General features: G+C 32.0%; 1 protein-coding gene across 1 annotated transcript; it reads right to left on the minus strand.

Moving 5' to 3' along the window:
• Window positions 1-408: 408 nt before the first annotated feature.
• LOC107862576 (transcription repressor MYB6) lies at window positions 409-2,427 on the minus strand. Its single transcript, XM_016708197.2, has 3 exons — window positions 1,766-2,427; window positions 1,434-1,563; window positions 409-1,331 (listed from the first exon to the last, which is right to left on the minus strand). Exons 1-3 carry the CDS (start codon window positions 1,896-1,898, stop codon window positions 596-598), a joined length of 999 nt encoding a protein of 332 aa, XP_016563683.1. The 5' UTR covers window positions 1,899-2,427; the 3' UTR covers window positions 409-595.
• Window positions 2,428-13,222: the final 10,795 nt, after the last annotated feature.

The raw sequence follows: 13,222 nt of genomic DNA on the forward strand, positions 1-13,222 counted from the left end.
GTATGTGCCACCGAGTCACTAAGGATTTCAAAATTACACTTTTAATTAGTTCAGAGGTAATAGGACCCTTTTAAGTTGAGGTATGTCTTTCTCAAAAGAAAAAAAAAAGATATTGTACTTAACAAAGACATTTTTTCTTATTTTAAATTTGACCACTAAAGAATGTTGTGCTTCTCCCTTATCAGAGGTCTTGGGTTGGGGTCCTGGGTATGAAAAAATCGTTGGTAGGGAGCGTTTTCCTCAAGTGAACCCTAGTCTGAATTAGTCGAGCTCCAATGTGGATATTGACATTGGACACGGAATGGGAAACAAAAAATATATATTTGAAATTTGAAATTTGAAATTTAGCTTTTAAAAAATAGGATTGAAGTAATATTGACCACATAAAACAAGACCCTAATTCATATAATAAAAAGAAGTTTTAGAAAACATTATCCATCTCAATTTTAAAACAAAACACTGAAAATAAAATATTTCACATGACAGCCTATGTTTGTAGCACCTTTGTATATTTTTATGTACATAGGAAAGAAGGAAAAAGGAACTCAAGAATTAACCAAAAAAAAGGACACAGTAAACAAATCGAATTTACAGTTTAAATTTGCTTGAAGACATCTAGATTAGCCCCACTTAATTCTTCTGTTAAGGAACTTAATGGATAATTACTCATGAAATCTCCAGAACTGTGACCATATAGCTCTCTTTCTTGGCTTGGACTTGACCTTAATTCTTCATTCTTGATTCCTATGTAGGGATACTGGAACAGAGATTCCATCTTGTTCTCAACATCCCATGACAAGGCTTCACTGTTCTCCGTCAGAATTCCAGCAGTGTTTTGATTGCTACACATATTTGAACTGTTGCTTGAACTCATTCTTGAAGTTGAGCTGCTAGCAAAATCAGTATCTGTCATCTGTCCATGTTCTAATTTTGTTACACTTGATGCTGAACAAAACACATAATTTGGATTTTCCTCGTATTCGCTCTGATGATGATCATCATGGTACTGAGCTAACGTCTGTGAATTATTCTCATTGGATTGGAATTCATGAGCAAATAGAAGATCAAAGACTTGTTTACTCACATATTGGTCTTTTGAAGAAGCTAATTGTGTAAATGGTTGGTCCATTTCATTAAGAAATGGTACCTCAAACATTGAGGTCTTATTAGTACAATTCTCTTCATCTTTGATTACTTGATTCTCCCTTAATGGCTTGTGGGTGTTTGGATCAATTCCCTGCTTCATTAGCTTCTTCTTCAAACTCGAATTCCAGTAATTCTTTATCTCGTTATCCGTTCTCCCTGGTAGTTGTGCAGCAATTTGTGCCCACCTACCATATAAATAAACCAATTAGTACAATACTATTTAAACAACCAAAACGTAATTATTAGACTTTTTTTTTTTTTTTTTTGGTATGAAGAACTTGATGAACCTGTTTCCAAGAACTTGATGGAGACCAAGTATCCTATCCTCTTCATCTTGTGAGAACATTCCTCTTTTAAGATCAGGCCTCAAGTAATTTATCCATCTCAATCTGCAACTCTTTCCACATCTTTGCAGGCCTGCAACATTCCACAGTATAATATTTAAAAAAAAAAGTACTAATGACCCCCAGTTTGGCCGAGGCGGAATCAGAATTTCAACTTTATGAGTTCTGAATTTCAAAACTACAAAACTTCAATGGTAATAACTGAATTCTAAATTTGATATTAACAAAAAGAAAAATTGAGCAGAGAATTAACTAGTAAAAAAGTTTTAAATTACCAGCTTGCTTAGGGACTGAACTCCAGGAGCCAATACCAAAATTGGTGATATAATTGCTTAACTTTTCATCTTCTTCAGGTGACCACAATCCTTTTCTTAGCTTCTGCTTCACACCACAAGAATGGCGCCCCATTAAGCCAAGCTTTCAACAGGGACTGTGTGTGTTAGCTGAGACAATTTAGTTATGGAATTGCGAGATTATAAAGTCATCTCAACATTGATGTTAGAGAGGAATGAAAATATCAAAGATAATCAATTACTCGAAGAAGTCTAAAGAAAAATCATACTTAGACCTCAAGTTAAAGAAAGAGAGAGAAAAAAAGAATAAGAAGATAGGTGAGCCAAATCAAGTGGTTTTTAAGCAAATTTGGAGCTGCTTTTGAATTGGACTTGATTGAATGTCAAGATATGTTAGGAAAAATGGTTTTCTAATCTTTTTTCTTTTAGTTTCATGATTTTTTTTATAAGAAAATTTCATTTATAAGAGATTTAATAAAAAATCGTTTTCTCATATATCTCTAGGTTCTTGCACAATAGGAAAAGAAATTTAAATAAGATAAAAGAAGAAATCTACAAAAGTTATTCTAGCTCTTTACAATTGTAAGAGATCTAAAACAAAAAAATATTTTCTTCTATTCAATAAAATCAAATTGTAAAAGGGTAAGAGATCTCATTTTTTCTAAAATAAAATGTATATATACTTGATCAAAGTTACGAATTATGCGGAACTCGTAGCTAGACTCTGTATAATGTGGTAGCTAATTGTAATAATGCAAAATTATGTGTATTCAATTCTAGCTTAATAATCGCAATTATACAATATAATTGAGTTTATGGAGTGTTATTCTCATTTGCATAGTACTAGTATCATTTTCCTTCACAGACAATCGTATAGACGGATGTCACAAATTAATTGGAACCTTTCATTTTCATTACCACTAATAATCATGTGTTTAATTTTGCATTAGCTATAACACCTATATCTAATCTTGTACCCTCAAATTCAGCACCATCGTCACTAGATATTCAACTATTTTTTTTTTTGGCTAGTTTTCTTTGTTAGTCATTGTCTTTGAACATTTCGACCTACTCCCTCCCTCCCACGTTTAGTTTCCAGAGTCAAGCTATATAAATTTTAATTAATATTTAAGATGTATATTTGATTATATTGATATTAGAGTACATATATTTTTTCGCTTTATACAATTAAAATCTGTTGAATTAAGTTGATCGTTCGATTTTATTTAATTCTCAATCCATTTTAAAAATTGAATCGCACAAATTATGTGATTTCTTATAAAACCAAGCATCTGATCTACCACTAAATTTTAGGACCATTTTTTAGATAACCATAAAAGATACTCCTAGTACTTCAAAGAAACAAGAAAGATAACAGAAAAGGAAAATGAAGACTTATGAGAAAAGTTTTTTGGCATCTTTATACTTTGGATGAAATTGAAAAAGAAATATTTAGAAGCTCGACCGACACAAAGATTTTAGGAAAGGGTAGGGTCCAATATAAAGTTTGACTTTTAAGAAAACACTTATAAATGTAACATTTACTTTGTGGGTTAAAAATGCAGTGAAAACTACGTACCATCAATTTATTTGGAAATTTTCCAAACTTATTGCTTTTGAAAAAGTTTCATATTTGCTCATGTATTTTTAATTTTTTCTTTTTGTAATCACAACCCCTTTCACAATCTCTATTCTTCGGATGAATATTTTGTGATAATTTATTCACTATTTTATAAAATGTAAACTATATCAAAGTTAGATAAATAAATCACAAGTGATAGCTCATGACTGGGTAATAGTCAGAGACTGATTCAATACCAGGTCTCCTACCTAGGAGACTCGACTCGTAACCATTTAACCATGCTCTTGCGATGTCATGTGTTTTGACAAGCAATTATTTCTCATTTATCATATTTTATTAATAAAATCGTTCTTATCATCTAGCTTTAGATGCATAAATATCCTTAAGTAGCTAATTCCATGTCCCTTAACTTTGTTATTTTTACGTGGTGTCCATGTAAATATATTTTTCTGTCGATTAAATAAAAATCTGCTCAAGGAGTATTTGCTTTTGCATGCCATGTCATTCTCCAGCCTATTATTTTCAAGATTCGTCATCACACAGCTTCAAATTACACGGCATATACCTAAGCAAATTAATTTGTGTCATTTTCGAAAGATTTCTATGTATTTTAATGAGACATTATTAATACACAAGTGGCAGTATACATAATTTCTCTGTGAATGTCCAAAATTGTCAATTACTTTTCTTTTCAAACATTGTAACATATATAAATTGCTTTCACGTCCAACTGTCAACTCTGTGTGTGTACATTTCATGGAACAGCTTCATCAAAAATCATACTCTATAATAGTTTCTCACATTATTGTTGTGGCCCTGCCTTTGAAATATATTTAATTTCGTGGGAATAATTTCGAAATACTTTTTTTTTTTTAAAAAAAAAAAAACTAATACAGTCGAAAAATGTTTACCGAGTCCACCATTTTGTTATTCATATGTACCTTCTTTCAAAATAAATACTAGTATTTTTATCTTTCTTTTTAAAAAAATAAAATTATTTGTGTTTTACATAATAAAGAGAATTATTTTTTCTTTTAAAATTACCCTTATCTTTTATCAAAATATTTAATTACAAATAAGATGATAAACACTTTTTATTTTTTAAGAGTGAGTTATTTTCCTGAAGAATATGTTCAAATTTAAAAATTACTAATTTAGAAACAGAAGAAATTACTACTAGTGTGTACATTCATTTTCGTAACGTTTACATTATATATTATTGTTGTTGTCGGAGACGGAGGAAAAGGAAGAGGAGGAGGCTATTTCGGAAGTACTTTCTCAATTTTATTTTACTTGATCTTTGTTAATTGTTTCATTTTAATGTGTTTCCGTATTGATATTAATTATGTGAAACTCTTTCGTAAATTATTTCGGAAGTAATCCCCCAGTTTTGTTTCTTGATTTATAAAACAACAAATAAAAAAATTGAATTTTAATATAAGAATCAATTAAAATGAAATAAATGAAGTACTGCTTTGAAAAGTTAAATAGTTTTAGTTAGGAATTTTGTATTTAAGCTTATAATATAAAAATCACTTTTAATAGAAATCGCTTATTCTTAAAATAAAATTTTTGGTATGAATCTCGAATAGCAAACATGGTGTGAAATTAAAAATAAATTACATTTGGTTCTTTTAATTCTCTAAATAAAGAATTAAAAGAAGGAATTAAAAAATAAAAATAAAAATAAAAATAGGGAGCAGCCTGGACAGTGGATAAAATGAAGAATCAATGATTGGTGCTTTGATAGATGTTAACGTGTCCCGACAGTTACACGTCGGATTACATAAAATTCATTTGTCTTTTCAAATTACACTTACCCTCCTCCACTTTTCCCTGTTTACATTTTCCTACCTTATATTCTTAGAATTTAATTTTACTCTCTCCATTTATTTTTATTTATTGAATTTACTAAAAGTAATTGTTCAATTTTACTTGATTAGTATACCTTATCTATGCGTGTTTGTTTTAACCTTGATATTAAAAATTATTTATTTTTAATATTTAGATAATTTATAATTAATACGAATAATATAATAACTTTTATTTTATTTTATTATTACTTGAGAAATGTGTCAAATCAAAGATGGAGAGAGGGCTTATAATATAGAGAGGCACATGTTACTGTTTTTTAACCAATCAATGCGATACAATTTAAAGAACTATTTAATCTAATTTTAAAATTTCTAGCTAGTCAGAGTTGTTATAATTATACTTCATCTGTTTTATTTTAGCTGGTCATCTTACTAGAAAGAAATGTCACATATTAGTTGATCGCTTATTAAATCAGAATAGAATTAATTTATTTTTTAGTTATTTTACCCAAACAAGTATACATTAAATGTAAACAATTACAATTCGAATGTCCATTCTTATGTTCAATGAATATCATTGATATGAAAAAAGGTAAAATAATAAAATTCATTGTTTAATTTATGATTTCTTAAACACCATGTAACATAAAATGTTTCCAACTAAAATGGGATGAAGGAAGTAATAATTATGTACTGATGCACCTGATATGTTGTTGTATGTATTGCTACACGTCACTTAATTTGATCGAATACAGGTAATTATGTGCCTACATATATAGGTTGAATGAATATTCATGATATAGATAAATATTTCATTGATTCTTAAGTTTTACTAAAAAAGTTCGTCGATACAAATGAATCATTTTTTTGGTCTCTTTTTTGCACCTCACCTCGAAACTGACCCGACCTATTCTCTTTTTTTTTTTTAAAAAAAAAAAACCATCTTATAAATTGTGTAATGCTTACTCTCAAACTCATCATTTATACTGTAGTGATATTTTTTTATTTCTCTCTTCAATTTTGAATTTCTATGTAATGATCCGAATATAATGCTTGCGTGAAGAATAAAATAAAATAAAAAAGTTTTTTTCTTACTTGATTTTCGAATTTTCTTAGAATTTGATTAGTTACTACTTCATCATACCATTAAATCACGTGTAAATGTTTGACAAAGGTAGCACATAATATAAAAGAAGATTTTCTCTTTTGAAACTTATAGTGTTAACATGCCATAAACATAATGACTATAAAACTATATATGTCATTAAAAGTAAAACAAAAGTTTGGAGTTAAAATTACATATAAAATAAAAAAATATATTTTATTGAGACAAACTAAAAGATGTCACATAAAATGAGACTGAAAGTATAAATGAATCTAACTTCATGTTTTAATTAGCATATGTGTGCACAAGTTGCTATTTTTGTATCCTTTTGTTCCATTTTTATTTGTTCATTTCACATAAATTTAATTCTATTAGCAATGTTAACGAAGGCCCATCTGTTCAGGCACAGTAGTGTATACAACTGGAGCGGCCCATTATTATTATATTTTATTGGTCCATTTATATTGATATATGTACATGTATATAAAGGAGAGGGAAAGGATGAGATCTTCTAGATGATTCATTATTTTCAGAATAATCAAGATATTTTCTCTCTCTTTGTCTCTATATCAGTTAGGGTTTTATTCCTCCATTTTCATGGCGACTTTGAGCTGAAAGGCTCTAACATGGTATCAGAGCACAGATCGGTGATCCTTACGAGTTCCTCTACCTTTTGATACTACCCTTGAAGGGTTTCTGGTTAGGTGAAAGGTCATCGCGATTGTTATTTTGGAATTTTTCTTTTTGAAATCGGCATTTTCAAGGCCTTGTTTCTTCAGGTTATGAAGAAGGGCAGTAATCGTTTCTCTTTCATGAATTTGTCGACTGTTTGTTTACAAATCTGACCCTAATTTGGGATTTGGCCGAAAACCCTAGCTTCTGACTATATCAATGCTATTTTTCTAATTTTTTATGAAACCCTAGCATGTGCCTCTATCGATGATGTATATTTTCTGATATATAGCATGTGTGCTCATAGATATGCTGTAAAATTTTGCTTTTATCTAGTTTGACTAGGTTTTTGACTCACTGAGAGTTATTTGTTAACTGAGGTCGGTTGGTATGGCTATAACTACGGAAAATATGACTGTTCCTTCTGGTTTTGATGAGTTTTTCGTCCTCCAACTCATCCTCTGTACCTGCATCCCTCTTATAATCCTGGTACACATTTGGTAACTCCGCTATTTGATGTCATCGATTTTGTTGTCTGGCGTAAGAATATGATAATAGCTCTATCTGCTAATAACAAATTAGGTTTAGTTACTGTATCAGTGTCCAAACCTAAACCTAATTCTCCTTATTTCCCTTTTTATGAGAGGTGCAACAACGTGGTTATAGCATGGCTTTCGAATTCTCTGTCTACTGAATTGACAACTAGTGTTATGTATTTTGATTCTGCAAAAGAGATTTGGTCTGATATAAATGAATAGTTTGGTCAGTCGAATGGTACTAAATACATTTAGATCCAGAAAGAGATTAACTCTATTGTACAAGGATCTTCTAATATTTCATCCTACTTCACTAGATTACGAACTCTCTGGGATAAATTGAATACTTCTTATGCAGGTCTTGTGTGCACTTGTGGGGCTTTAGGAAAGTTTATGGACAATAAAAACTGTTCCAATTTCTTAGTGGATTGAATGATAAGTACTCTCTTTGTAAGAGTAACCTTCTGATGATGCCCACACTGGCTTCCCTCAGCAGTTCTTATGCTATGTTACAACATGTTGAGAAGTAGAATGAAACCCTTTCCATTGCTGGCTTCTCAAATAATTCAGTTGTTTTCAATTCAGCGTCTCAGAACACTTCTTTAAGAAGAGGTTATAGCCAAATATTTTAATTTGATTCAAAGAGAAATCCCTTTTCCACTGTGCCATATAATGCTAAAAGAAATGTAACTGATGGAAGAAAGCCTTCCTCCCCAAATTTTGGTCCTTCCGCTCCTTCACCTATCTTTTGCAAATATTACAAGAAGTCTGGACATCTCATTGACAAATGCTACAAGCTCCATGGTTATCCTGCTGATTTTAAATTCACTAAAGGAAGAAGGTTTGTGTCATTTGCACAAACTGACACCTCTCCAGCTGATCTTTCTGTCTTCTGTGAAGATTGATGATAATAGTTATAGATTAAACAAGTACCAATTTCAACACTATCAACATCTTCACAATACCAGTAATAGCAAGCCCTCTTGTTCACACCAAGGGTCTTCTCACCCAGTTGAGGAGTTTGCTCATTTTGCAGGTGTGTTTAATCACCCTGCTGTACTTTATACTACTTTTCATGCTATTGTAGTGTTAGATCTCGGATTAAATCCTTGGATACTTGACTCTGGAGCTATAAATCACATGACTCCTCACAAAAATCTTCTTTATAACCTCATTCATTTAGACTTACCTATTCTAATTAGTCACCCAAATGGATATAAAGTTAAAGTTGTGTCTACTGGGTCACTAACACTTAGGTCAGATATGACTTTACATAATGTCCTTTTTGTCCCTTCTTTTCATTTCAATCTAATTTCCATTCACAAACTCATTTCCCAACTTGAGTGCACTACTGTTTTTACCAAGTATAATTGTATTTTACAAGGCCCTTCTCTGAAAAAGCAGTTGGAAATTGGAAAAGCTGTACATGGACTGTACTACTTTTCTCCATCTGATCCTATAATCCCATCCGTTTCTTGTAGTTTTACTAATTCTACTGGTTGTATTCCTTCCTCACATTGTGATAACAATGTTGATTTATTTTGGCATCAAAGATTTGGTCATATCCCTTATCACAAGATGAAGTCTATTGCTTTCTTGAATGGGAAAATTTCTTAGAAATAACATTTTATTTGTGATATAAGTTCTAAGGCTAAACAACATAGACTACCTTTTATTCCTAATTCTTCTCATTCCTCTACACTTTTTCAACTTGTTCATATTGATGTTTGGGGTCCATATCATACTCAAACCTACAATGGTTTTTGATACTTTATCACTTTGGTGGATGATTTCACTAGATTGACCTGAACACATCTTCTTTCTACTAAATCCAGGGCTTCTTATGTTATAAAGGCTTTTGTTTCCATGGTTCAAGCTCAGTACAACTTTACAGTAATAGTTTTTAGATCTGATAATGCTTTTAAATTGGGTCATAAGCACTGATTTACAATTTTTTTTTCTGATCATGGGATCCTTCACCAGACCACCATTCCACATACTCCTTAACAAAATGGAGTTGTGGAAAGAAAATATAAATATCTTTTAGAAGTGTCCAGAGTTTTATTGTTCCAATCTAAACTCCCCTTGAAATATTGGGGTGAGTGTGTCCTAACTGCCACATACCTAATTAATAGATTTCCTGTTGTCCCTTTAAATCATGTATCTTCTTTTGAAAAACTTCATAGATTCCCTCCATCTTATGATTATTTGAGAACCTTTGGGTGTCTCGCTTATGCAGCAACTCCTACTCCACTTAGAGATAAACTCAAACCTAGATCTATCCCTAGTATATTTTTAGGTTACCCTTTTGGTAAGAAAAGTTATAAGATTCTTAATCTCTCAACTTTCTCTATTTTTACTCAAAAGATGTTCAATTTCATGAGCATATATTTCCTTACCCCAATTCTTCTCCTTCTTCTCCATTTCCTCCTCCCCCTCCTGATTTTACGGATATTCCCTATTCTATGTCACCTACCCCCACTATTTCTATCCCTGCATCTTTAGTTTCTTCTCCTCCTCTTTTAAGGAGGAGTTCCAGGTCTTCCCATCCACCTGCTCATCTTCAGGACTATGTTTGCTCTTTTGTTTCTCTTTCTTAAGCTCTTTTCCAGGTCAATTCCAAGGTTTCTTGTGCTGACATACATATGCATGAGCCTTCGTATTACCAGCAGGCTGTTTCTAGCCCTGCCTGGCAGAAGGCCATGCTACAGGAATTCAAAGCTCTTGAGGACAACCATACTTGGGATATTATTTCTCTTCCTTCTAATAAGAAGGTTATTCCATGCAAATGGGTGTATTAAATCAAACAAAGGTTTGATGGTACTGTTGAGAGGTATAACGCTAGGCTTGTCATTAGGGGTGACACTCAAAAAGAGGGGATTGATTATCGTGAGATTTTTTCTCCAGTGGTCAAGCTCACTATTATTAAGTGTCTCTTGGCACTTGCTGCTAAACAACACTGGACTGTTTTCCAGCTTGATGTCAACAATGCTTTTCTTCATAGTGATCTCCGTGAAGATGTCTATATGAAAACTCCCCCTGGACTTACTGTTTTTGCATCCTCTCCTTGTGCAACGCCTTTGGTTTGTAAGCTCAGGAAGTCTTTATATGACCTCAAACAGGCATCCAAACAGTGGTTTTTCAAACTGTCTGAAGCCTTGTTATCTCGAGGCTACATTGCCAGCAAAAATGATTATTCCCTTTTCACCGAGGTTTCAGGCGATTCTTTGGTTATTTTAGTGGTTTATGTGGATGATATTTTGTTGGCTGGATCTAATATTGATGAAATGAATAGTCTGAAATCTTTCATTGATCATCAATTCAAGATCAAAGACTTGGGTCTGGTTCATTATTTTTGGGGGCTAGAAATCATATCTCATGATGATGGTTATCTTATGCATCAGCATAAGTATACTTCTGATTTACTGGATGAATTCCAATGTTCAGATTTCACCCTTGTTGCTTCTCCATTAGAACCTTCTGTGAAGCTGGTTCCTAATATGGATGATACTTTACCTGAACCCTCTGTCTTCAGACGTTTAGTTGGTAAACTCAATTTTTTGCAACATATATGGCCTGATATATCTTTTGTTGTGCAACATCTGAGTCAGTTCTTACACTCACCTTGTGTGGTTCGCCTGAAAGCTGGTATACATGTATTGCGCTATCTGATGAATACCCCAGATCAGGGCATTTTTCTCTCTACCTCTTCTTCTTTTTCATTATCTGCTTTCTCTGATTCTAATTGGGCTACTTGTCCTCTTTCAAGGAAGTCAGTCACTGGTTATTATATTGTCTTTGGCGGCTGTCCTATTTCTTGGAAAAACAAGAAGCAGCCCACTATTGCTCTCTCTTCTGCTGAGGCTGAGTATAAGGCTTTACGCAGAGTTGTGGTTGAGATTGTTTGGTTGATCCGTTTGTTTACTGACATGGGCTTTAATATTTCTACTCCTGTTCCTATTTTTTGTGATAGCCAGGCTGCTTTGCACATTGCCAGGAACCCTGTATTTCATGAACGCACTAAACAGATTGAGATCGATTGTCATTATGTTCATGATTGCCATGCTGCTCAACTGATCTCTTTACATCATGTTGCCTCCGTTGATCAGCTTGCTGATATTTTGACCAAATCATTGAATGGTCCTCTGCATCATCATCTTCTTTCCAAGCTGGGAGTGCACACACCCTCCAGCTTGAGGGGGGTGTTAACGAAGGCCCATCTGTTCAGGCCCAGTAGTGTATACAACCGGAGCGGCCCATTATTATTACATTTTATTGGCCCATTTATATTAATATATGTACATGTATATAAAGGAGAGGGAAAGGATGAGATCTTCTAGATGATTCATTATTTTCAGAATAATCAAAGATATTTTCTCTTTCTTTGTCTCTATATCATTTAGGGTTTTGTTCCTCCATTTTCATGACGACTTTGAGCTGAAAGGCCCTAACAAGTAAATAGTGAAAATATTACTTATAAAATTACAAATACTCAGCAATTAGCATAGAGATAGCATCTTGATTAAGTTGCAATTAGGTTGAGTTAATAATTGTGATTAATGATTGTTCAAGACTAGCTAGTATTTTTACGCCATTTTCTTGACATTTGTTTTCTATATATTCCATCTGCTTTTTACTAAGCAATCTAATATTTTGACTTTTGAGATTAACATTCTCTTGCTGTCATTACTCATTAGTCTCTAAACTTATTTTAACAGATTTAGTTACCTGCAATTAACTCTTAAGCCGTCTGATTGTATAAATTTCTTTTATTTGGCATATAACTTAAACTCTTATATACAAGTAAAAGAAGTACAACAAATTATCAAAATTTTACTTTACTATTTTTAGATCTTGGAGCAGCTAGCATGTATAGTGAACCAGAAATGTAGAATTTAGACTATGTAAACAAAACCAGTCAAAGTAAATTATCTGTATATGGACAAATAACATTAGTTTTTTTTTTTTTGGGTAAACAAATAACATTAGTTACTGGATATGGATTTTAATAACTCTACAAATACGTACTAACAATAATTGATTTCTATTTCCCTTTGGTGTAATTCCTTTACCGAACGGCTTAAAACTCTTCCTTTCGAGTACTTTGGCATTTCAATCTATTTAATAATATTACCTGAAAATGAAGATAAAGAGGATTAGATTTCACACGTATGCGCTTGATCTTATATATAAATTTAATAATATTATTTTATTAAAATAGAAAGAAAAAAAAAAGAGAGAGAGAGAGAGAGAAGTGAAAAGCAAGTAATATTGAAATGATGATCTAAAACTTTTTCGAGGGGGTCCATGAAACATCTTAGATCACACGTGAAAAATAACTTGTCGGAATGTTAAAGAAAACATCATGCCATCATTTGTTATTACTACCTTCCTTCCATCCATTTTATTTATCATGTTTTTTTACGCCCCATGAAAAAATATATATTCAAAGTATTATTTCATATTATTTTTATTTTTTAGTACTCTTTGATCTCAATTTAATTTTATTTTTTCTTTAGGTTACTCTCTTTTAATAAAGTAAGCTTAAGGTGAAAATAAATAATCAATTCTAACTTAGTTTCTTAAAATAGCAACTATTTTTAGTAACGTAACTGCGACGACAAAAGTGCGACGGCAGAAATATTTAATTTATTTAATAAAAGAGCTAGAAAAATCAGCATTGATCCAATATGGAAGGTTACTGCCTGCCGGGTCACATTATTTAATATT

Source organism: Capsicum annuum, chromosome 3 (assembly GCF_002878395.1).
Source record: "Capsicum annuum cultivar UCD-10X-F1 chromosome 3, UCD10Xv1.1, whole genome shotgun sequence".
NCBI classification, from domain to species: Eukaryota; Viridiplantae; Streptophyta; class Magnoliopsida; order Solanales; family Solanaceae; genus Capsicum; species Capsicum annuum.

Excerpts from the sequence above, each read along its gene's own strand:
- LOC107862576 (XM_016708197.2), bottom strand. The coding sequence starts at position 1,898 with ATGGGGCGCCATTCTTGTGGTGTGAAGCAGAAGCTAAGAAAAGGATTG. Across the intron at positions 1,564-1,765 it reads TTCAGTCCCTAAGCAAGCTG|GCCTGCAAAGATGTGGAAAG; the intron begins GTAATTTAAAAC and ends GGAATGTTGCAG. Across the intron at positions 1,332-1,433 it reads CATCAAGTTCTTGGAAACAG|GTGGGCACAAATTGCTGCAC; the intron begins GTTCATCAAGTT and ends TTTATATGGTAG.